This window comes from Pygocentrus nattereri, chromosome 5, assembly GCF_015220715.1.
Source record: "Pygocentrus nattereri isolate fPygNat1 chromosome 5, fPygNat1.pri, whole genome shotgun sequence".
NCBI classification, from domain to species: domain Eukaryota; kingdom Metazoa; phylum Chordata; class Actinopteri; order Characiformes; family Serrasalmidae; genus Pygocentrus; species Pygocentrus nattereri.
Window position 1 is genome coordinate 20,364,690 of NC_051215.1, and position 26,596 is coordinate 20,391,285.

Genomic DNA, 26,596 nt, shown 5'->3' on the forward strand with positions numbered 1-26,596 from the left:
TGTCCTGCCAAGTGCAAATGACAAATAAACCTTTAAACTAGTACGATCCTACAGCAATCTCAACATGAGGATTATAATTTAAGATGGATTATTATATAATTTAAGACAGACTTTTTTGCAGTGTGGCCCAAACCTAAATACGTTGAACGCTGCCACACAGGAGAACGTCACTGCCGTTGAGCAGGCAGGCGCGGCTCTGATTGGCGGAGAGCCTCTGTGTGACTCCGCCCCTCCGCGTTTGTTCCTGTGAGTAAATGGCTCCTCCTGCTGAAGACAACCGAGCACGGAGGCAGAGGCGGCCGGAGCGCCCGGGCTGGAAAAACGGAGAAAAAACACTACAAATCAGCGTTTTCAGGTGGAGAGAAGGGTCCTCGGCATTGCGATGATCTCTGAGCTCCTGTGTTCTACAGGGCTTTGAGAGATACGGACGGGTTCCACCGCCCTTTTGAACAATAACAACAACAACAACAAACACCCCAAATGAACTCCGTCAGAGCCGCGAACCGGAGACCGAGGCGAGTGTCGAGGCCGCGCCCGGTACAGCCGGACAGAAACAACCAGGAAAGAGCCGAAAGAGGTGGGTGTTTGGTTTATTTATGATTCCAGAAGACACCGGGGGTCCCGACAGATGCGCTGCTCTTCGTTCAGGAGCGCTGACTGGGAGAATAGAGATGACAAGGCGAGCGTTTGTGGCGGCACCGAGGAAACTAGGAAACGCCGAGGCCCCAGTTCGGCCCGCAGTAGCACAGGCCGCGCTTTGTTTAGCCCGGTTTGTTTTAATCCTGACCTCCCTATGCAGTGTCTCTGTGTGTCCTTGAGCTTGTAATTAAGTGTTTTTTTGGTTTAGACCGGCTACGATGGCACATAAGTGTCTAAAACACGATATATTTCGCGTTCGTGCGCCTTCTGGCAGGCTAGCCTGCTGTGCTAGCTTAGCTGAACTGCCCCTGCACAGTTAGCTAACCTTAACGCTGAAGGGACATCCCACCGATTTTCTAGATTTCCTGCCTAGTTCAGTAATCGGGGTCATTCGGAGCGGTTAGGTGTTGTATGGTTGATTGTAAAGACACGGTTTTCCTTACAGTGGTGGTGATGGGAACCAGGGGTCACCATGTCTCCAGCACAAATAATGGCAATTTCATTTACTGTCTAAAAGCACCAGATAACCTTATTACTATTTATATGGAATATTGATGATGGAAAATAGTGGAAAATCTGGAATAATGTTTTATTTGGGAACTATTTTGCCGCACAGCGCCCTGCATGTATCCTTCCACCATGAATGGAGTTTTAAGTTCTCTAAACTATCATAAAACAGCGTCTCAGTCATCAGGCAGTGAATTCATGATCATTTAATGTAGGAACTTCCTGTGAGGGAGCTTTTAGAGGTGGAGGTCTGGTTCCTATCACCACCACTGTGAACAGTTCTGACTCTAAGTTGATCTAGAAAATAGTGTTTCGCACCAAACCTCTGAATGACTCTGTTTACATCTTAACCACTTAATTATACAGGAATTTTGAGAAATTGGTGGAGTTCCCCTTAACTGCAGCTGCACAGACTTGGCCAAGTTGAGCTAGATTTGATTACAAAGCATTTAGATGACCACTGGCACATTTTATTGAGGTATTCTGATGAGTTCAGTGCACTGCGCAGGCTTAATATGGGTGGTTAACTGTGTGTCTGCCAGGAAAACATTACAGTGATGTTACAGCTGGATAGCATTGATATGGCGTAATGTTCGCCAGCTAACCTGAGACCATCGGAAAACTCTAGTTTTGAAGTGCTTTATGAGATTTTCACGGTAAGCAACGCTGTTTAGCTGCTGTGGTTTGTAATATACATTCTTAGAAACAATAGTTCTTCAAGGCTTCTAGTAAAGTGAATGTTTTGAGCCGTAAACACTCAAAGAACCATTTGCATGCTTAAATGACTTTTTACATGCTGAAATGCTTCTTCAGGCAGATGATTGATGTGAAATATTTATGAACGCAAATGATTCTGTATATACAACTCTTGATGTTCTAGAATAGTTTCTGGAACCATTTTTCAAGATTGTGGGACCTCTAGTGAGTTTCGAAGTTTGATATTGTAGTTTTGTTAGTCTTGGTGACTTAACAGTGGTTTTATTCTGAACTGCTGTGGTTTGAATCGTGCACTCTTAGAAAAGATGGTTCTTCGAGGGTTCTAGTAAAGGGGATGTTTAGAACCATAAACACTCTGCATGCTTAAATGATCCTTTACATGATGTATGATATACACAGCACATTTCTTCATGGAATCTATTTGAGAATGGTTCTCTTTAGCACCAAAAAGGGTTCTGCTATTGTACACAAGCTTGACATTATAACAGTAGCAGAACGTGCTGTATAGAACCATATACAACACCTTCTTAATTGATATGATGAATGATTTCACCATGCAAAGAAATATTTATGTATGCAAATTATTCTATGTGTAACTTGCGGTTCTGAATAGAACCATTGCCTTTACTAGAATCCAGTGAGAAGCCATCTTTCAAGAGTGTGGCAAACCACCTTTTTTGGATGGTTTTAGTGACTAACAGTGGGTTTTATTCCAAACTGTTGTGCTTTGTAACATACACTCTTTGAAAAAATGGTTCAAGGGTCCTAGTAAAGGGAATGTTTAGAACCATAAACCGTGCATGCTTAAATTATCCTTTACATGCTGAAATGGTTCTTCGGGTGGGTGGGTGGATGGATGATGTGCTGTGCACACTTCTTCATGGAATCTTTTTGAGAATGGTTCTGTTTAGCACCAAAAAGGCTTCTGCTATTATAATGTCAAGCTTGTGTACAATAGCAGAACCCTTTTTGGTGCTATAGAGAACCATATACAACACCATCGATATGACCGATGATTTCACCATGCAAAGAAATGTTTATGTACACAAATGATTCTGTGTATATAACTTACGGTTCTAAATAGAACCATTGCCTTTACTAGAATCATGTAAGGAACCATTTTTAAGAGTGTGGTATACCACCTTTTGGTTAGTTTTAGTGACTAACAGTTAAAGGTTTATTCTAAACTGCTGTTCTTTGTAATGTACACTATTAAAAAAGATGGTTCTCTGTCTTTACTAAAGGGAACCATGGGTTCTGTATGGAACCACATGTATGCGTAAATGGTCCTTTTCATAATGAAATTGATCTTCAGAGTTGTGGAGAATGTGTTGAGTATGCTTCTATATAGAACCTCCTATTGAAATCCTTTTTTTGGTGCTATACAGAACCAATTTGAAAAGTTTTGTATAGAATCTAAGGGTGGGCGATATGACAATTATATCGCAATGCTTTAAGATGTTTTCATGATATACAATATGCATCATTTTTTTTTTGATTTAATAAATTGGATCAGATGAAATAGAATCTCTATAGCGACTGTTTTATTATCATTAATAATAATAATAATAATAAATTCGAACTAAAATAATAACATACAATGTTATTTTAACCTCTGAAACTCCAAGCCTATTTTTGCCAATTTTCGCCTGAAATGACATACCCAAATATTAATGCTTTTTACTCAAATATTATATGATCCAGAGGCAATTTTAAGAAGTATTATTACTCAAAAGCCTTTACAAAATTAATTGAAAACACTTGAAATGAGTGAAATTAAACTATAATGGCCAAAATATGGTAAAAATAGGGAAAAAAAACAAGGTGCTTTTCAAAATTTCTTTTTTTGTTTTAGATTTTAGGGACCATAAACTGAAGAGGTCATGTCCATGAAATGTTTTTGCAGTTCCATATTTTGCCCCTTGGGGTCAAATTTTTACCATGTAAAATTTTAAACTGATTACCCTCACTGATCAGAAGTTATTCACTCTAGAGTAGACAGTGTACAATACATTTCTGTGTACATTTCTCCAAGTGTCCCTTTGGAAGTCTCCAAAGGACCACAACCTCTCCAAATTGAAAAAAACAAATTTTCTAACAATTTTTGCAGGAAAAAAAGTGTTTATGTATTACCTACTCTTGATGGCAACATCCTATGGTGTATTTCTTTACATTATTTGACAAAATTTTGTTATAACAACAATTTCAACTCTATTATAAAAGCCAAATAAGCTGTGTTTACCGTGCCTGCTGCGCTCTTGGCGCTAATCTTCTGGGTTATATCCCGCCTCCCCTGTTGCGCGTCTGCCTAACGTGACACCTGGTTGGTCGACAGGTTTGATTGACATGTCGTTGGAAAGGGGAGAATCTCAGCTTTACGAGCACGTGTGTTTGAAAGCGATAGCCCAAGTAGAACATATTTTAATTTGGGTTTAAATTAGACATAAAAGATTTTTGCCTTCTGTTTTTTTCAAGCACTCTTTGCACAAAAAAGAGGATTACTACCGAATGCGTTACCGGAAATACACGGGTGTGGTGTCATTTTGAAGCCAACAAGGAGAGTTAACCGGAGCTGTAAGCTATTTGCGTGTGAAGTGTTCCACCGACCGCCAGGGATCGTTACGCACGGCTGCTGAGTTTTCGGGAAAAAAATCTCCTGTTTGAAACGCCACACTCTTTTGGCTCTAATTTGGAAACCCTACGTCGTAATCCGGAGAGCCAGACGGTTTGAATGATGTATAACATGCCCACATTGGATCAAATATGGATTTATAAAAACCGCAAATATAAAAAATATTAAGCTTATTTTTTAATAAAGCTTTTGCTAGCAAGGTATATTTCGCCCAAAATGGTTATTTTCTGAAAGGGAATACAGCTAAACTGGCTAGATAGCTGGCAAGCAGAGGTTCTAAGCTTTCATATGACATATTGGGTGTCTATATTGACCCTAGAATTATTCATAAACACTGGCAAACATTAATTATGACACATTTCTGGCCCGCCGGCGGGCCAAGGCATGTTAAGAGGTCAATTGTGTTATACAAACAGCACTAAATCCAATTAAAAGCCTAAATTACGCCCACTTGATGAACGTAATGAAACGTCGGTGCTGACGTTATGAAGAGAAGAGCGTATTGACGTAATTTATCACGATAATGATGAAATATCGACATATCGCCAGTCCCTAATACCTAATATACACCACACTATCAGTCAGAGGAATGTCTTCATCATGCAAAGAACCATTTAAGTATGCACATGATTCTGAATAGAGCCGTTCCTTTTACTATAACCATCTTTTGGAAGTGTGGCACTTAAAATTTAGTATGATATTCACAGTAAACCACTTTTTCACTTTGGTTAGTTTCACAAAGAGACGAGAAGGGAAGCAGTGCTGTGAATGTGAGAAAAGACTTCACTGTTGTTGTACGAACGAAGTTGTTGTCGTCGTGGCTGAATATTGTCTATCTATCATTAGTCTATTAAAGTGTATGGGCTTTAACCTCTTATGCTTGTAGGTGTATTTCTGTTTTTCCACCTGAATTTACATGCAAATTATTCAGTAATTGAATAAATTTACATGCATTTTTGTAAAAGCAACTCAAATTAACAGAACATGCTTTATGATCTACACATATTGCTATATGCTTACAATGAAAGCCAAAAATCTGACATTCTTTGTGTTATTTTATAAAAGTAATTTTTACAGAGCAGATGCCATCTGTTTATAGTTTATAGCCCAGATTTGTGGAAAAATGGGTCGACTTTCAGTAGAAAAAAAAACTGAGATCAGTTTCTTTTATTATAAGGGTTTAAAATCCCCATCTATTTGACTAGAAAGAAGACGTTGCAGCCTCATATGATGCCCAGCTTCTGAATGTAGCTTATGAAATATGAAAGTTATGAAGTAAAGAATGAAGTGCAGTTTGGAACCACCGGTGGTTCCACGGAGTTAAAAAGGTTAAAAGACTTTGTGTTTTCACACTTGTCATGAATAATCGATTCCTCACCCAGAACTGCTTCAGGGCTTGTTTTGGGGGACAGGCTTGTTGGGTAGTGGCTCGTTATCACTGGTTTGCTTTCACACACAATGACATCCGAACAGTCAACTGACTGCGCGCTTCTTTGCGTCACTTTTCGTTACAACCCCTACTTTCAGCTGACTCCACCACTGGCTCAACTTTGAAAAATGCTCAAAAATGGGCGGGGCAGGCTGGCAGGGGCCCTGCAGTGATCTTCAGGTTTGGAGGTTGGGCTCAGAGGGAAACCGGGTGGGCTGGGCTCAGAGGGAAACCGGGTGGGCTGGGCTCAGAGGGAAACCGGGTGGGCTGGGCTCAGAGGGAAACCGGGTGGGCTGGGCTCAGAGGGAAACCGGGTGGGCTGGGCTCAGAGGGAAACCGGGTGGGCTGAGCTCCTGTGTTTTAGAGTAGCTGTACATTAGTGACTAGAAAATATGGAGACATAATGAAATGGCACTTTTGTAGCTGAGATTCTGACGAGGCTGACAATTTTTCTCCACTACCATCCCCACCTTCGACGAGGGAAGGTGTTTCTGATCAGGCAGGGCGTCTCGAGGCAGAACAGCATGAGTTGCTGACTCAAACCGCTGAAGAGTTTGTGTAGGGCCACTGAACCGTAGATCATTCCCTAAAACCGCTACAGCTTCTAATGATCTGTTCAGCAGGTCCGTATTCAATATAAGCTAAGTCCTGATTTCTTAGATGCACTGAATTTTGAATGAATAAAGTGGATTTCTTTGAACTCTGTTTTATTCAGTTTGATGTCACGGTCACAGACTGCATCGTCGGTCAGTCAGGATTTGCTACAGTGGCCCTAAATCCTTACATTCTGCTGGAAGTTTATAGTACTTACCGGAGTTACACCCGATTCAGTTCCCACTCAGATTCACGTATGAATCCAGCGCTCGTGCACTGCAATCACTGACCAGAAATCAACGGCTAGCGGCGCTGGAAAAAAGTCTGAGAAAGGCTCTTCAGGCGAAAGGTTGACTCATTCGGTGACAGGCCATTTGTCATTAATCTTTCCTGAACTGTTCTGTTTTCCGTAGTTCTAGCTTTGCTTGCTGTTGATTTTCTGCTCAGTGAGTTGAGCCCGAGGGTTCGACATATGAATGGAAACGTGAATCGGATGCAGCACCGGCAGCTTTATGGAGACTCGCAAATATCCTCTCTTAATTGGTCCAACATCTTTACTCCAAACTCAGCTCAGTTAACTTGATTAATTACAGTTGGTACAGACATCATATCTCAGCCTTGTGAGGTGGTGCTGAGGGTGTTTAGGTCAGCGCCTGTGCTTTTATATTTATGAGCGCAGCACGAGTAGTCATCAGGGGGTGGTAACGTTGTTTACGAACATTTAGTACGAAGGCATGGCAGAGTTGAACCAGAGGGTGCGCTGCAGAGGCGGAACTGCCCACAATAAAAATTTGTATTGTGTAAGTTGTATTGACACAGCAGTACTGCTGTGTCTGATCCACTCAGACCATCGCAGCACACACTAACACACCACCAACACCACCCCCACATCAGTGTCACTGCAGTACCCGCCCTAGTAGTACCTGCTCTGTGAGGGTCCATGTAAAGGGTCCTTACTATTGAAGAACAGGGTAAAGGGGGAGCTAACAAAATATCAGAGAAACAGATGGACTACAGTCTGTAACTGTAGAACTACAAAGTGCACCTATATAGTAAGTGGAGCTGAAAAAATGGACAGTAAGCGTAGAAACAAGGAGGTAGTCAATGTTGCGCCTGTTCTGTGTGTATTTTATGTGTTCTATATAGAACCTTTTTGAAAAGAGTTCTCTGTGGGACCAAATGTTCTATTGTTATAAGCTTGACATCAACAAGCAACAAAATAACAAAAGCACAACCCTCTTTGATGCGATACAGAACCACATACAACAAATTTAGATCTGAAGAACCATTTCAAATGAGTGGAGTTCCCCTTAGATTGACGGTTTGACATCTATTAAAAATCATGCGCTCGCTTATCATTTGGTGACCGTGTAAGCAGATTAGTGTGATCAGTGTTTTCAGTTTTGTAGTAACGCAGGATGAGCTGCAGAGGGGCGGCGTGAATACGCCATAACGCTAAACGGCAGTGATGTTCGGAGATGGTCTTAAAAAGGTGTTACCATCCAGCCCTGTTTGTAACCAATGGTTTTAAAGGAGTTTTTTTCAGAGAAGCACCGTTACCACTTTTCCCTTCCGATACTGATACCTGATCCTCAAGTACTCGTTAATACTGATGCTAACTCTGTCCAGCCTAACTGACCTAGAAGTCCTGATATTTATATAATTACATTTTTCAAATATTTTACTTTGGTAAAATCTATTTTCTGCATCACAAATAAAACTCACTCTGTTTGGCTAGATGGCATTTACTTGTTGAATTATATCTGTTAGATGCTAAATAAAACTTATTTCTATATTTAGTATTTACTATCTTATGATTAGTAATAAGAACGATGTTTATTATTATTATTATTATTATTTTTATTATTATATTTCCCCCCCCGCCAATTTTTCCCCAATTTGGTCTCCAGTTGCACCCACTAGTTAAGACTCCCCCAGTCACACCATACTACCAACGTCAAGAGGGTGAAGGTTAACACAGGCTTCCTCAGAGTCCTGTGAAGCCAGCTACTGCAGCTTTTCAAGCTGCCACTCATGCCAAGTACACAGATAAACCTGTAGTGTTCACACAGCAGCACACAGCAGCTTTTCTGGCTCAAAAACTGAGCTAAATGAACAAGAAGCTGGCGAATGAGAAGCGACTTCAGCCTCATAAAAGTTGAGCGTTGAGGGACATTTTATAAGAAACTGTTCTACTTTGAGGAGAAGTTTCCTGCTGGGGATGTGAGAAAAGCAACTAGAAGTCTGTTTGTGTTTAGGTTTTTTAACCTGTACTAGTACATCAGCTCATACTGAGATACATTTACAGCCAAGATGGTAAAATAGACATGAAATGTTGTGGCTCACATGGTAATTTGATTTGAATGTTTTGGGTTTCCCACCCCTGTCCTAGCTTTGAATGCAGAGGGTGCCAGTTGGATTTCTCTCTCATCCATTTGTGGTTTTTGTCACATGCCACCACTGACTGTCCAGGCGCGGCACTTCCAAGTTCCGTCTTTTGCATTCCGTCAACATTATGACACCAATTAACAATGTGAAAATTTTTTATATTTGTGAATCGTTTCAGAGTAGTCCATTTCTGCATTGCAGTGCGCCTAAGAAACAGTTTTTTCCCCGCTTCTAGGCGGGGCTAGCGGACACACAGGGCTGGCTGCTGTGTTATGGGCTGAGTCGAGGCTAAAGGTCTCGTTACGATGAGGGTCCAGCGGTTCCTTCGGCTCTTTCAGTAACATTAACTCAGACTGTAAATGACCACAGCAGAGGCAGACAAGTGATACTGAAAGAAGCAATTCAGCCATTCAGATAAGCTCCTTTAGTGTGTTAACACCAAAAACTGCCATTACAGATTCTACGCTGAGCAATTTTGCTGCTGCTTGTCATCCCAGATCACTGACATGTTAAGTTCTGTCTATTGTCAGGAATTGCTTCACGGTGTCAGTTTCCCCACCACCGATACTGCGTTTAAGTGCCAGAATTGGTGCCGCGTGCCTCACCAGTTTTCAATATCCGAATGTTTCCTGGAATACTGAAGCAAGAGCCAAAACATTTTCATCTTAATTTCTGGATCACAACAGCAGCAGTAACTTGAACCGGTATTGTTTGGAGCCAGTGGTGTCTGTGTGCTCTTCTTCAGCATGTCCTGTGTTTAAAAGGCACATGGAGATGCTGTTGTGTTGCGATAATTGGTCGGACACCGTATGTTTGTGGTGGTTACTGTACTGAGTAGCCCTGGAGAACCACCTTGCTGCCAGAGCAACATGGCCGCGTGCGCCGGCTCTCCCAGCTGAGGCTGCCGCCCAGTCGCCGAGGATCATAAGCAAAGGAGTGGGTGTCCGTTCTAAAGGTAAACTCTCTGCTCGCTAATCAAATCCTCCTCCAGTTATCAGCGGAACGAACAGCTTGTCTGTAGTAAAAGAAGAAATAATAGGCAGTGTGAGGGATTCAGGCTGTGTAGGAAGCCTTCATATACATACGGGGTAGACTATACTCTTGAAGAGAGCTCATCGGAGGCTCTTTTAGACTAGTGGTTCTGTACAGAGTCATGAACACCTGTAACAGAAGAACGTAGGGTTGGGCGATATGGCAAAAATATATGATATTTCAGTAGCTTTTCATAATACACTATTTATTTTTTTCAGACATCAGTTGAACAGAGACAGAAGAAGTTCTACATTAAAAAGATGGTTCTTTAGTAAAGAAAATTATCATAGATTAACCCTTTGTGGTTCTATATATTGTCACAAGCTTATCGTGACAATAGCAGAATCCTTTTTAGTGCTGTATAGAACCCTTTACAGCACATTTTCCATAAATCTGAAGAACCCTTTCGAGAAGCCCTTCATCCTTTTGAGTTGTTTGAGTATTTAAAGTTCTATAAAGAAACATTTTCTTTACTAAAGAACCTTTGAGAGAACTTTTTGTTGAGTGTACATTTCATAATATGAAAAACTGTAAATGTTTTTTTTAAAATTCCGTATATGTCACTGAATCCAGTTCTGACAAACGTGATGTATTCAGAAAAGAATATTATATTGTACTGTGACAGTTTATTATTTACTGTGATATATTATACTGCTTTGGCTGCGTTGGGAGGCGCTTTGGTTGTTGAGTGTGTCTTGGAGAGATGGATTTATTTACGGTGCCGTAACGTCTCAGATGCGTCTCAGTCCGCCTCCTGAAGTGCTCTGAGTGATTGATTTGCACCTGTTTTAAATGTGTTTGGGTGAGTTTACACTTTTTATGTGTCTTGGCCTAATTAGATAATCCTGATGCTCATAAAGTGACCAGGTGTAAACGGGGTTGTAGTTGGCTTGTTATTAATTGTATTTGCGAGTGGGTGAAAATTCAGATTATCTCAGGGGAGGGCTGTAAAGATCATGACATTTTGGCTCAACAATTAATTGTCATAAATAATCGGTTTAGGATTTAGTGTCCTTTTCTTGTTCACGGTTTGCAGCTATTAAAATAGAAGCCTAAAGTGGCCAAACTGGCTGCTTAGCCACTTTAATGACTTGCGTTGGCTGTACCGTCAATCTCCACTCACACATACATCTACAGTCACACAGAATCATGGATAGAGTCAAGCAGAGCTACATGTTCTTCACTTAAGGTGAAAAGATCAGCAGAGAACGCTAATTCAGCATCATTTTCTCATAATTTCTCAGTGAATGCATGCATGTCTTTTAATGAATGCTTTTTTCTGTTTGTTGCAGCTCAATATGATCACACTTAAGATGCTTCTTCAAAGGTTCTTTAGTAACTGAATTGGTTCTGTTTAGAGCTTGACTTTTACATAGAGATTCTATAAGCAAAAAAAGGGTTCATAACAGTAGAATAAACCCTTTCTGGTGAACCATTTTCAGAAAGAAAACCATATACATCACATTCTCCATCAGTCTGAAGAACCATTTCACCATGCAGAGAGTCATTTAAGTGTGATTGTTTTATATAGAACTCATGGTTCCTTTTACTAAAGAACCCTTGATCTACCATGTTTTTGAGTGGTTGTGAAATCTAACAACTGCAGTCAGCTTAAATAATTGCAACCATGTCAGATAATTATGATTAGGTGATTATGTAATAATTTTGGGGTTTTTTAGAGAAGAATAAGTAAACCCTGAAGGCGGAGGTCTCTGGGACCACCAGCTCTGCATCTTTACTGGCCTGAATTTTAATAGTTTTGGCCAGGGGCACCGGTCAGTCTCCCCCTGCCTAAAAGTATGGCTTTCTTTGGGGCATCACTGTTTGTGGAGCTCCCATTTGCTCTCAGAGGTCTGTAGTAGGAGGAGATCAGCGACATGTGTTCAGGCTGCCTCAAGTCGGGTGTCTGGTAACATGGCTATGGTCAAAGCAATGCCGCGTGGCTAATTCTCCAGGGGTCCTGCAGAGTGGACGAGTGTCGCGACTGGCCTCTGAGCCTCCATTCCCGCAGGTCCTGTGAGACTCATCACCTGCTCCTTTCACTGCAGCTGCTGAGGGGGATCAAGGGCAGGTCATCTTCTTCTTCATGCATCTGTTAGTGCTGCACGGAATGGCGTTAGTACGTATGTTGTAATCTAGGTCAGTGTCTTCTGTTGCGCAGCTCTAGTGTTTTATTTAAAGTTGTTTGCAGGCTAAATAGGGCACCTCCTGGCGCTTTATTAACCCGCTATCCAGGATGGCTTTGACATGTCAGCCAGAAGTCTTTGGAGCGCTTTTACTCCTCTGTGAGTTTTGAGTTGTGTCCACTACAGTGTTATCCCTCAATCCCTCTATTCTACTGGTTGTGTGTATATGTAGTGTCATCAACATGTGGGGCAGGTTGGAGTAAAATTATCCCAAAGAATCATTTTTAAATGATATATAGTTGTGAGCAAACATTTAAGGGAGCCCTGGACAAGTGATCTGTTTTAACGTGAAAACATATACATTTGTGATTATGTATAGTTGTAGTTCTGTTCATTTTAACCTGATTAAATTCCATATTAATTTCTCTTCAGTCCCATTGCGTTATAAAAATATTGAGCTGCCTTGATGTCTGTTTCTACACTCATTGTCCATTTCCTTAGCTCCACTCATAAGGTAAGAGCACTCCAGCAGCACTGCTGAGTCTGATCAGCTCGCACCAGTGCAACACAGACTAACACACCACCACCACGTCAGTGTCCCTGCAGTGCTGTGAATGACCCACCACCCCAATAACACCTGCTCTGTGTGGGTCCTGACCACTAAACACCTGAGTGTCTACTGGACTGAGAATAGTCCACCAACCAAAAATATCCAGCCAACAGCGTTCTGTGGGCAGCGTCCTCTGACCACTGATGAAGGACTAGAGGATGACCAACGCAAACTGTGCAGCAGATGAGCTATCGTCTCTGATTTTACATCTACAAGATGGACCGACAAGCTAGGAGTGTCTAATAGAGTGGAAAGTGAGTGGACAGTGTTTAAAAACTCCAGCAGCACTGCTGTGTCCGATCCACTCACACCAGCGCAACACACACTAACACACCACCACCACGTCAGTGTTACTGCAGTGCTGAGAATGATCAACCACCCAAATAGGACCTGCTCTTTGAGGGTCCATGGGGGTCCTGACCACTGAAGAACAGGGTAAAAGTGGGCTAACAAAGTATCAGAGAAACAGATGGACTACAGTCTGTAACTGTAGAACTACAAAGTGCACCTATATAGTAAGTGGACAGTGAGTGTTCATACAAATTAGGTGTCGCTAATGAAGTGCTCAGTGAGTGAATATTTGATTAACGTAAAAAAAATTGAGGGGGGGGGGGGGTAACAATTGTGGCATGTGCAAGAACTTGAATGACCTACTGAGTGCTTAGTACTCTGAGACGCCCACTTTGGCCCTTATTACAGCTTGCAAATGTTTTCTGTAGCCAGCTAGGAGTCTTTCTGTTCGTGTTTTAGGAATATTCCCCACTCTTCCCTCCAGAGTGCTTCTAGTTCTGGGCTGGATTTACTGAAAGCATCTTAACACACAAATTATTCATAAATGGGCAAGCGAGCATCACACTGAACCCTCTTTCTACCAGTTAAGATGACCGTAACATTGATGCTTTTTGGAAACTAAGCCATGCTTGAGATCTGTCCACAGAATGGGCTGTTCCCAAAGCTTCATTTTGCATTGCTGAAAGTAGCTCGTGGTAGATTTTGAGATGTTTTGGGTCATGGTCCTGTTCTGAAAGCCAGCCTCTGTTTTAGTTTTGCTTCCAAAATTTGGTGGACATTTTTCCATCTTCCTCTGCACTGTTTCCTGAGATGCTTCCACACAAACAGTTGGCACGGTGTTCTTTTCATCAGATGCTGCTCCTTTTTTGAGTGAATGGAATAGAAAGTGGACCAAAAATGGAAATGCACTGTTACGGTGTTCTTTTACCAGCAGATATCACCTAAATTCTGAGTGTATCTGCAAGAATTGACAGAAGGAGGAATATTTTACTGGCAAGGGTTTTGGTTGTACACAGAGGAGTTCTGGTTGTACTAGGAAGAGTTCTCGTTGCGCTGGAAGCAGTTGGGGGTTTTGGTTGTACTGGGAGCAGTTGGGGGTTTTCCCGGGAGGGGTTTCAGTTGTTAAATGTGTCTTGGAGAGATGGATGTGTTTGTGCTGCTATAATGTGGCTCAAATATGTCTGTCCACCTCTAGATGTGGTTTGAGTGATAAGACAGATTGTTCTGTAATGATTTCAAAACTATTTATTTCTCTTGTAAATCAGATGAATCTGTTTGAATCGCCCTGTATATAACAGGACATTAACCCTCGCTGCTGGCATGCTCGGTTGGGAAGCAGTGATGCTGTGTGTCAAATATACGACATTCCTGGTATTTCTGATTTCGCCGCCTTTTTTTTTTTTTTTTAGATTTCCACTTTTACTCGAAATTATCATTTTACAGACATTGCAAAGCAGCACTGCTGTCATCTTTATTGTGAAATGAAGCCGTGCTTTGGGCCGCTTTGTTTTCCGCACTGCAACGAACAGTTCATAACTTCAGGTTTGTACGATTCCACTTAAGAACGGGTTCCACTTGAGACCAGTGCTGAATTGTTGCTTGTTACAAAGTCTATAAATGCTATAAATTATCTTTTTCTTATTTTCCCCCAGATGAGGAGGTGGCTGCAGACATGGTCGCTGAAGAATCTGGTCCAGGAGCTCAGAACAGTCCGTACCAGCTGCGTAGAAAGTCCCTTTTGCCCAAGAGAACCGCCTGTCCGGCAAAGACAAATATGGAGGCAAGTACTCGCGTTATTCGTGTTTGAGTAGAAAACTGACGAGGTGTACTTATCCTTATTGTTCGCTTTTCTTTGTTAGACCATGTTTCAGAGTGTATCTGTTAACTTTATTGACTCTGATGATTCTCTAATGAGGTGTGTTCATTAAAGAGCTCATATTATGGAAACGCGAGACTTCCTCACTTTTTTTAAAATAAATTTCATGTTCAAGTTTCAGAATGTCCTGTTCACTTTCCAGTGCAGACGGTTCATATACGGAAACTAAACTGCATAAACTGATCCAAATTCTTACTTTCATGATGCCCGTTTTTATGTCCGCAGTTTAGCTTTGTCCATGCTCACTGAAATTATAAGGAGTTTCAGCCAGCACTGCTTTTTGAACGAATCAGAACACTCTCATTTACATATATCAGTGTGAAAGGAATGGTAACAAAAAGCAGCCTGTGTAATATGAGGGATAATGAGAGCTCTCTTTTAGGAACATAATATGAATGTAATAAGTGAAGAAAATAAACATGCAGGGTTGTAAAATGTGAGAAGAATCTATCTAGGAACGGATCCCTTTAAGTCCCTATAATGCGATAGCAACTGAAATCCACATTATCTCACATCGTTGCACTGTTTTTTGTTTTGCTCTGGTAGGGGGCTTCCACATCAACAACAGAAAACTTTGGTCATCGGGCCAAGCGTGCTAGAGTGTCTGGGAAATCGCAGGACCTGCCAGGTAAAGGAAACGGCACCTCAGTGTTGACTGAGGCCTCAGTGTGCGTAATAAAAGCAGAGGATGATGAGTGCAGTCTGTTAAGATCTGATAAGAAAACTCAGTTTTTCTCCTTCAGCTGCTCCAGCAGAGCAGTACCTGCAGGTGAAGCTCCCAGATGAGGTGGTGCTGAAGATTTTCTCCTATCTGCTGGAGCAGGATCTGTGTCGAGCTGCTTGCGTGTGCAAACGTTTCAGTGAACTGGCCAATGATCCCATCCTGTGGTGAGTCGGGTTTCCTGCTCTGTGGTTCTGAATGTAGCTTAAGGTTGTAATGTAAAATCCAAATTTTTACTCAGATATGATGTTTATAATTACATGGTTCACATGGTAGGTAAGTGACTCAAATCAGTCATTAACGTGAAGCTGCGTCCTGAACAGCAAACTAACCAGCAGAACAAACTTGGTCACCAAGATCAATCACTCTGATCAGCTCCCTGTCCCAGCTGTCATTGGGCGGAAGGCAGGATACACCCTGGACAGATCGCCAGTCCATCGCAGGGCAGACAGTCACTCACACAAATGCAATTCTCAGAAAAACTTGAGAAGAATTCTCTTAGGGAAATAAGGAAAATCATTCTAAGGAAAATTTTAATTTTCTTAAGAAACCTTTGTTTTCTAATGTTGGCTGTTATTACCGCTCGGAGGAGCAAAGTGGAGGAAAAACATCAAACCAAGATTTTTTTTTTTTTTATTTTGCAAACAAGGAAAGTAGGATAAATTGTGGTGATGGATGAGCCTGAGATGAATGTGAGACTGTTGTAAGGTTACAAAAACATTTAAGAACATAATACTCAAGAAATACACTTAAATTATTCTTCAGAAAATAATGCTTAAGATGTTGTAGAAAAACAGTTTCGCATAACTTATTTTCTTAAGAATGAGCTCAAGAAAAAAACATTTAAGAAGATTTTCTTTATTAAGACACTTTCTTGAATCCGTCTACAGATCTGTACATAATCTAGGACCAAATATGAAGCTTTGTTCACCGTACCAGGTTGAAGAAGCACAAATCCCGTTTTTGGCTTATTGGCCTGTTTACACTTTACATTAACGTGCATTACTGGTGATCAACTCATTCAGATTACATTGGGATGTCTGATGTAAATACACCCAGGGCACATTTTGATCTGACTATGGTCATATCACTCACACCACATTCAGAGGTGGTCAGACACTAATCTGACCATGTTTTACACGAGTATACACATTTTTTTTAATGAAGCATATAAAATCACTTGAGCAGATAAGTGAACGGAAGAGTGCCGATAGCAGGTGAGAGAATAAACAATGAGTAAAACGATCGGAGCAAAGCTGAGTGGGGTGGATAGCAGAAGGAAATTCAGTGAGTAAAACACTGATATGGCTGTGACAGACGGAAGTTAACTCAGATTGACGGCTCTAAATAAATAAATAAATTCATCCCACATATATTTGGTTGTATGAAATAAGGGCTTGAAAATTCTGTACAGCCACAAAAAATTGGAGGATAATTGAGAAATTGTGAGCTTAATAAAAATGTCCTTTTTTTAAAAATGTTTATTCAACAGGAAAAGACTCTACATGGAGGTATTTGAGTACACCCGTCCCATGATGCACCCTGAGTCAGGGAAGTTCTACCAGATCAACCCAGAGGAGTATGAGCAGCCCAACCCCTGGAAGGAGAGCTTTCAGCAGCTGGTAATCACGCTTGCCCCAAGAGAGTCCTGAATGTGAAAACCTGTATTGCTTTGCAGCTGATATAGTTTCAGAATTAGGTAAATCAAATAATGTGTAGGAGAACAAGGAAAATAATGCATTTTGTTTCTTTTTCTTTTTTTTCCCCTCCATTTTGCCAAGTGAGCGTTTGAGGAAGATAAATGTTTTTCATGCAGTCAGCATCTACGCTACAAATGAGCAGCTGTGTCAGGCAGCGTAGTTCACTACTAGCATAATGAGCTCTATTTATTTCTACTGTAAAATGCTGCTTTCACTGGCACAACTCCTGTGTTTTAAAAATCTCAGACACTGTTCACTTGAACTCCACCACTCCTGATTACCTTCTGGTGTTGATGTTGATGATGAAATATTACAATGATGGTGGTGAAAAATGAGGAGACGGAGCTGAACATGTGTCTCTTTATTAGGAGGAGCAACATTAGCGCGCACGGCTAAAACGTTTGGGAAATGGAGACTGAAACTGTGGAGTGGCGACGCTGATAAACAGCAGGGGGCGCTCACAGCATTCACTACTTACAGTTTATCACTAGTTCTGTATGACTTTTTTTTTTATGTCAGCAGCTGTAACATGTTTAACTTTATTTTGAATACTTATTTACATTTTTGCTGTGCGTATTTTGCCGGTTGCTAGGTAACGGACATGTTGATTATGATCTTGTCTTAAGATTTCCTGACTAAAGTTTCAGGAAGATATGTGTCCTAAATTAAGATCAGGTTTGCTTCTTTTATATGAATTTGTGAAAAATCTTACCTTGACCTGTTGGATCTAAATTTAGGACTAAATACAGGACGTTTCTGATGTCTATAAAAGACAGAGTCTTCACAAGGGCCTTTTAAATGAGTCGTGGTTGGTTATTCAGATCAGGTCAGGGTTTCTTCTGTGTCTGCCAGCGTCTTCTTGTGAGACAGGAGCTAACTCAAGTGTGATTTCCATGTCTTTCAGTATAAGGGAGCGCATGTGAAGCCAGGCTTTGCAGAACACTTTTACAGTAACCCTGCCAGATACAAAGGGAGAGAGAACATGCTGGTAAGCTCCAGAATTCGTTTGTGATGACATCTTACCCTCTGAGTTCTGTTTATATTTTTGATTGCTTGGCTGTTTAACCCACCTCCTCTTCTTCTCTCATCCTTCCTAAGTATTACGACACCATCGAGGATGCGTTAGGAGGAGTACAGGAGGCTCATTTTGATGGACTGATATTTGTCCACTCAGGCATCTACACAGACGAGTGGATCTACATAGAGTCGCCGATCACAATGATTGGTGCAGGTATGTGTGTGTTGACCCACCATTGTATACGAATGTTTGAATAACCCTGGACAAATAGCACATTAGGCTGCATGTGATCATGGCTAATAATCTGTAAATAATCTTAGTAATGGCTCAATCGAAATAGAATGTGCCCATGTATATTCTAGTCTGATTGAGGTCATTTGGAATACAGCTTCTGTCCGACTGAACGAGGTGTGTAAACCAGCATATAATCCGTTAAATAGAAGAATAATACCCGTGTAAAGGCCTGTATCCAATTACATTCCATGTGGGAAAGTTTAAGTCCGTTCTGCATGTGCGTTGCGTCATAGTGAAAGTTTATAACGTTCAACATGGCGGAGCAGAAACTGGTCTGTAGAGGAAATGAAGTTTATGCTCTGATCTTTAAAAGACAGCGGTAGGACAGACATCCAGCTCTTTAATAAGGACATGTGAAGGACGTTTTCCTGAGTCTGACATAATTTTAAAGCAATTAAAAACACAAGCACTGTACACTGCTGCTCATCTCACTCTGACTGGACTCACCTGATGCTGGTTGTCATGGTAACGTTTACATTAAGTAGTTTTCTATGTATGCATGTAATTTTGGATCTGATTGCTTGTAGTGAGCATGTAAATGGAATTGGAATATGTTCAATGAGATTGGTAAAAATGTAAACACAGTCATTATGTTAAAGTAGAATTGCTCCCATTTTTCAAAAATTTTGCTTCGTTAAATCAATAAGATGTTAGTTATTCAGAGTGGTTGGATGAGAAACGTTCCGTTCTAGATAAACTTACTGAGTCAGAACTGCTCACAGTGGTGGTGATGGGAACCATACGTGCACCTCTAAAAGCTCCTTCACAGAAAGTTCCTTCATGAAATGGTTATGAATTCACTGCCTGATGACTGACACTTTTATAATTGTGAGAAGGTTTTGGTCTAAAATGTATTATTGAAAGTATATAAAAGGCACAGATACAAGCATTACAATGACACTGACATTTAATTAATTAATTTCATTGATTTCACCTCCGCACTTAACCCATGTGTACAGTGAAACACAACATACACACTAGTGAGCACACACACTAGGGGGCAGTTAGCACACATGCCCGGTGGGCAGCCCTATCCGTAGCACCCAGGGAGCAGTTGGGGGTTGGGTGTCTTGCTCAAGGACACCACAGTCACATACTGTCGGCTTCCGGTTACAGGGGCGGTTCCCTAACCCATGACTATCACTACCCTTGGCTCCAATCACCAACGTTATAATGAAATCTGAATCTCCACAATCAACCATTTCACACCAAACCACTCTGAATGAATTTGATGTTTGCAAAATTCTGTCAATGAATGTTAAAATTTACTTTTAGCACAGGGAACAAAATTATGACAGTTGTAATTGTCTTTCTCTGCTGAAAAAAATGAGACACAAAATATAAAATGTGCCCTAGTTTTGCACAATTTTTCCCCCAATATGTTAAATTCAGCACTTGAACAGTAATTGTGCATTACATTTTTTTTTAAACAAAGTGAGGAGAATAAAAACAGGCTGCGAGTCGCCTGTAAAGCTTGAAATAATAATTTAAAACTCAGAGGTGTCGAGTTTTTCACACCACGTTGAGTCTTTACGCGTTAACGTCACACACAGACTCAAAGAATGTCCAACTCAATGTTTCGGCCTCAAACGGTCTCAGAATTGGCATCGTACAGATGAAGATGTGATGATAGTCTAAACTTGGTGAAGGATGAGAGTGAATTGTCTACTACGGCGTTCTCTCTGAATTCACTTACATTCATTATGTTCATCTGCTCGGGGGTGTGGGGCTGAAGCACAACCCACTTTACAAAATGTTCTGCAGGCACCATGCAATTACACTTTTCCACCAAATCTCCAAAACTTAGAATGCAGCTTAAAAATGTGCATGTGTTTTCTCTGAAGAGAACTTTTCACTTAAATTAAAACATGTACTTTGACCAGCATGATTGCAGTTGTAACCTGTTCTAATCTGAGTAATTCTTCCAGCACCAGGGAAGGTAGCAGACAAAGTAATCATCGAGAACACTAGAGATTCAACGTTTGTGTTCATGGAGGGGTCAGAAGACGCTTTTGTCGGCTATATGACAATAAAGGTATGATTTCCTTCTTTTGAGCTGTGCTGAATTAAATACTGGGAGAATTAAGAACAGGGAATTGAAAGAAATGAAAGGCTTTTCATGAATAACTGCCTTTTCATTCTGAATAAGTCGACTGTGGTTTTCTTTCCTTGCAGTTCAACCCTGATGATAAATCAGCCCAGCATCATAACGCACACCACTGTCTAGAGATCACGGTCAACTGCAGCCCCATCATCGACCACTGCATCATCCGCAGCACATGCACAGGTCAGCACGAAGACCTACATTTCTGGATTCCAGTGTTTTAATGCATGGGCTTATTGATTTCATTGCATTTGACACTAACTCTGTTCTCTGGTTCTGCAGTGGGTTCGGCGGTATGCGTGAGCGGTCAGGGGGCGTGTCCCACCATCAAAAACTGTAACATCAGTGACTGTGAGAATGTAGGCCTCTACATCACTGACCATGCACAGGTAACGCGGTGTTCCCAGTCTACACTGCAAAAAAGAGATCTTGGCGATTTAAGTGATCTCATGTTAAAACAGTGGACCTTATTTATTACTGTGAGAACATGACTTGTCTTAGAAAGCACTGAGAGTAGTCTTATTTAATTTGTCTTAAGAACAGTTAGGTTAATTAGTCTGTCTTAGAAATTTGGCCTTATTTTACAGCACAAAACAAGCATAAAGAGTCACTCTTCAGGTTATGATTTTGTGAGTAGTTATGATATTAATCAGGGCTTTTCCTTTGTTTTAAAGAGCCCATTTCATTGATTTTATTTATTAGTTTTTTTTTTTTTTTATTAATCCTGATGTCGTCTGTGTTAAAGCTCCAAAACTTACCATTCACTCTTCTGTATATCCATTCTGTCTATGGAAACTAAGCTGCAAACACAGCCCACTGTTTCTGTGATGCCACAAGAACCAGCATGTTTACAACCTACAGACATCAGTCATCAGCTCCACTTACTGTATAGGTGCACTTTGTAGTTCTACAGTTACAGACTGTAGTCCATCTGTTTCTCTGATACTTTGTTGGCCCCCTTTTACCCTGTTCTTCAGTGGTCAGGACGCCCATGGACCCTCACAGAGTAGGTACTATTTGGGTGGTGTATCAGTCTTAGCATTGCAGTAACACTGAAGTGGTGGTGGTGTGTTAGTGTGTGTTGTGCTGGTGCAAGTGGATCAGACACAGCAGTGCTGCTGGAGTTTTAAACACTGTTTGCTCACTGTCCACTCTATTAGACTCTCCTACCTTGTCGGTCCACCTTATAGATGTGAAGTCAGACGATAGCTCATCTGCTGCTGCACAAACTGTTTGTGCAGCAGCAGATGAGCACAGGTTGGTCAACATCTACTGCTTCATCCTGGTTACAGGATGGCTTCGTCCAGGACGCTGGTTGGTGGACTATTCTCAGTCCAGCGGTGACACTGAAGTGTTTAAAAACTCAGCACAACACACTGAGAATGAGGGGTCCTGACCACTGAAGAACAGGGTAAAAGGGGGTCACAAAGTATCAGAGAAACAGATGGACTACAGTCTAACTGCAGAACTACAAAGTGCACTCAAATAGTAAGTGGAGTTGATAAAATGGACAATGAGCGTAGAAACAAGGAGGTGGTCAGAATGTTATGCTTGATCGGTGTACACACACATACACACGTCAACACTCGTATTTAATCCAGCCAATCAAGAAGTAGTTAATCAGCTGTAGCAGGTTTGGCAGATTGGGGCTGGAGTAGAGTTGGGTGATATGGCAAAATTATAATATTGCATACAATATTGTCCTTTTAGAAAATTTCACAATATTTAACCGTATTTATTTTTTCAGGAATCTGATCAGAGAAAAAAGAACCAGTACTGCTACATTTTAAAAATGCTATCAACAGCTGAACACAGTGATTTGTATTCAGTGTTTCTCACTAAATCCGGTTAAACTGGGCCAGTTTTGCTCTCTTTATATGGAAACATGCAGTTGGTCAGTTTCTAGAAGTACTGAAGAAATACACCATATGTTCAGAAAAACATTTTACAATAAATTATGCATCAAAATAACAAGATAGTCATATTGATCAGCCCTTCTACACTGGAAGGCATATTTCCAGGACTGTGGTTGGTGGCCACAGCTTTAGATTGACACCTTTCTTAGGGTAAATTTCAAGCTATATGCCAAAGTGAGTGGAGTCACTCTCTCTGATAAGTCTTCCAGTGCATGTAGCCTGAAGCTCAGGCTGTCTCTATATAGCTTCTTAGTTTTTGGGGAGACGTATTATTAGAATAATAATCATTTTTAATAATGCCTGAATTCATGTGTCCTTTTTTTTTTTTTTTTTTTGACTGAAATGCTTATCCTTGGCACAAATTGACCAAAAATACAAATTGTTAGTCAGGGTTATTATGGTGGTTCCAGCAGATGGGAAATGAACTAGAGCCGTAAGTGGCCTTGGTTCCTGTTTGGGTCAGCTCTTGTTTTTGAATGTGCCTTGGGAAAAAACTTTTATATAAACGCTTGAAAACCTGCTTTAGGTTATTTAAATTTACCTATTTTGTTCAGAAAATCCTTACATGGTGTATTTACACAAGCATAGATGGAATGGAAATTGTGGATGTGATGTTTATCAGAGCTAAAATAAAATAATAGTATTGTGGAACGCTGCTCCTGGGGGATGGCAGTGCTGGCGGTCGTTAACTCACTCTTACTTTCTCCTCTTTTAGGGCATTTATGAGGACAATGAGATCTCCAATAATGCTCTAGCTGGGATCTGGGTGAAGAATCATGGGAACCCCATCATCAGACGAAATCACATCCACCATGGTAGAGATGTGGGAGTCTTCACCTTTGACCACGGCATGGTAACTACGACTTTCTGCATAGCCACTAAATGATCCTTTTCTGAACCTGCAGCTCAAGCAGAAAAACTGGGGGAAGTTATTGCGTCATGCTGAGAAATGAAATGTTGGCGTTTTCAGCGCTAATCCATTGAATGCAGGAGGGCCGTCACTGCTCATATTACATAAGGGGATTAAACTGGAGCTCAGAGTACGCCTCCTTTTAAAACATGTAAATTTATGATGATTCTTCCCCTCCCCCCACCCCCAGCCAGGCCAGCGTCCTTAACCGTGACCCTGAAGGTTTAGGAGTTTTTTGTTTTTTTTTAGGAGAAATGTGAAGTTCCTCTGCTGTGTTTTTACTGTAATTTGTTCTCTGCTTCATCCTACAGGGCTACTTCGAAAGCTGCAACATCCATAGGAATCGGATAGCAGGCTTTGAGGTGAAGGCATATGCAAACCCGACCGTCGTGCGCTGCGAGATTCACCACGGCCAGACGGGGGGCATCTATGTGCATGAAAAGGGCAGAGGGCAGTTCATTGAGAACAAGATCTATGCAAACAACTTCGCCGGCGTGTGGATTACCTCAAACAGTGACCCCACAATTAGGTGAGCCTTCAGTCTCAGAAGTACTTTGGGGCCTCGTTCTCCAATGTCTTTTAAATTTGTTCTCAAGTGTGTTCTTGATGAAGATCCTAAGAAAAAGTCTACGTCAGATCAATGACATGTTCTTATGTGTGTTTAGATTCTGTTCTTACCTAAGAACAAATCCCAGATAAGAGAACACTGGTTAGTCCGAATCTTCGTAAAAACTGTGTGAGCGAACGTTTGGTGAATGAGGACCGTTTTATATTTACCCTCACATACACTCTTAAACATGGTCTTCAAGGGTTCTGTAGTAAAGAAAATGATTTTGAATAGAACCATGAACACTCAAGGAATTCTTTGCATGATTAAAGATTTCTTTGCATTGTGACATTGTTCTTCAGATTGATGGAGAATGTGTTGCATATGGTTCTATATAGCACCAAAAAGGGTTCTTCTGTTGTTACGTCTCAAGTTTGTAATAACAAAACTCTTTTTGGTGCTATGTAGAACCCTTTTTAAAAAGGTTCTATATAAAACCATTTACAGCACATTCTCAATCATTCTGAAGAACGTTTCATGATGCAAAGAATCATTTGTGTTCATGGTTCTGTATAGAACAGTTTTTGCTACTAGAGAACCCTTGAAAAATCATCTTTTTAAGAGTGTAGTTTATAGCGTATGTGTGGAATGTGGGGTATTAAAGGGTAAATCACTGTTTCTTGTAACCATCGTATGTGTCCTGGGTTGGTCACCTCTGTCAGGAACCTGTGTGGACATTAGGGATGTTTGTGGGTCCTAGAGTTCTCTTAACTGTTCATGGAGCTGGTACTGGAATACAGAATTTACTGAATGGGTGTTTGTTGCATTTTATCCCAGAAAATGAAGAAAACAGTATGTTGTACAGGCTCACAATTCTCAGGTGATATTTTTAGCATTTAGTTTTGTTCGTAATTGAGAAATATATTTGTCAGTGAAATATTTCTCTGACAAACTAACTTGTTGGTACGTCGTCCACTGAGAAGACCTCGTGTAGAAAAACTATTTAAAAAATGAACTACATTAAAAATAAATCCTGACTAAAACAATACATTTAGAAAAGTATCATTAAAGTCAAACTAGAAATTAAATTTGGGTAGTTTAAAATAATCAAATAAAAAACTTAAAATTAGATTGATTAAGAAAAGTGCTGTTACAGAGGAAAAATTGAGTCTCCATGAGCAATTCAAGTATTAAATCATAAAACATTTTTAAATATTTAAACATTCTCAAATTTTAGCTCTTCTCAGTTCACACTTGACTCTCGTCAATCATATCAATCAGTAAAAACTTTAAATAAAACTGTCACAGTTTAAATTGAAATCTAAGGTGTACAGCCTTGTCCAAACATTTGTGTTGGGGGGGACTAAAACGTGTGTGTGTGTGTGTGTGTGTGTGTGTGTGTGTATATGTGTGTATGTGTGTGTGTGTGTGTGTGTGTATGTATATGTATGCATGTTTCTAGTTAGACCTTGAGTTGCTGATGCAGCTCTGGGCTTTTATGCGTGTTCACTGGTTGAGTACAACAGCTTCTGTCAGGCAGCAATTGAGGCAGATGGTTTTTATCATCATCACTTTGTGGATCTGTAATTATGGCCTTTCTTGTCCCTTTGCAGGGGTAATGCAATCTTCAATGGCAACCAAGGTGGTGTGTACATATTTGGTGATGGTCGAGGTCTCATAGAAGGAAACGACATCTATGGTAACGCCTTGGCGGGAATTCAGATCCGGACCAACAGCTGCCCGATCGTCCGGCACAACAAGATCCATGACGGACAGCATGGGGGCATTTATGTGGTGAGTGAAGAGTCAATACTCAAATAAAAATGTTTAGTTATCGACTGTATCTGCGAAAATGTTGTTTTTATATTTTTTATATATATATATATATATATATATATATATATATATATATATATATATATATATATATATATATATATATATATATATATATATATATATATATACACACACACATTACACTACACTACACTACACTATACTAACCATCATTACGTCACATTAGTGCAGGAGTCTTAAGACTTACGGTTTCATATGTACGTTACATATTTACAGTTTATCCTTTAATGATCCAGCCTGCAAATCTTTTTTTTTGTGTCTTGTTTTTCTGTAGTGGTTGTAATTCAAAAACTGACTCGGCTGTTATTCAGTTGAGTAACAGTTAAGACATCAGTGGATTTATCAAACTAATCCACTCAGAACACGTTTGACTGCCGTAGCATCACTTCACTCATGCTTTTAAAAAACATGGCTATTCGAGGGTTCTTTAGTAAAGAAAATGATGATATAGAGCCATGAGCACTCAAAGAACCCTTTGCATGATTAAATGGTTTGTGAAAGGGTTTAGACTGACGGTGAATATGTTGCAGATGGTTCTATATAGAACCTTTTTGAGATGGTTCTATATAGCACCAGAAAGGGTTTTTCTACTGTTATGTCAAGTTTGTATGCAATAGAAAGTGTGTACAGTAGCTTCACTCAGCAGGAACGCAATGTTCATATTAGCTATTAAGGTCTTATTAAA

General features: G+C 40.5%; 1 protein-coding gene across 1 annotated transcript in view; it reads left to right on the forward strand.

Moving 5' to 3' along the window:
- Positions 1 to 263: 263 nt before the first annotated feature.
- Positions 264 to 26,596, forward strand: part of fbxo11a (F-box protein 11a) — a 36,886-nt gene continuing 10,553 nt past the window's right edge. The window contains exons 1-13 of the mRNA XM_017685615.2: positions 264 to 577; positions 14,618 to 14,745; positions 15,388 to 15,469; positions 15,585 to 15,729; positions 17,055 to 17,184; positions 18,167 to 18,250; positions 18,361 to 18,493; positions 20,503 to 20,609; positions 20,750 to 20,861; positions 20,961 to 21,067; positions 23,310 to 23,447; positions 23,816 to 24,033; positions 25,665 to 25,845. Of these exons, the coding sequence (XP_017541104.1) occupies positions 481 to 577; positions 14,618 to 14,745; positions 15,388 to 15,469; positions 15,585 to 15,729; positions 17,055 to 17,184; positions 18,167 to 18,250; positions 18,361 to 18,493; positions 20,503 to 20,609; positions 20,750 to 20,861; positions 20,961 to 21,067; positions 23,310 to 23,447; positions 23,816 to 24,033; positions 25,665 to 25,845 (1,662 nt within the window). The 5' untranslated portion in view covers positions 264 to 480. The remainder of the gene's footprint in view (positions 578 to 14,617; positions 14,746 to 15,387; positions 15,470 to 15,584; positions 15,730 to 17,054; positions 17,185 to 18,166; positions 18,251 to 18,360; positions 18,494 to 20,502; positions 20,610 to 20,749; positions 20,862 to 20,960; positions 21,068 to 23,309; positions 23,448 to 23,815; positions 24,034 to 25,664; positions 25,846 to 26,596) is intronic.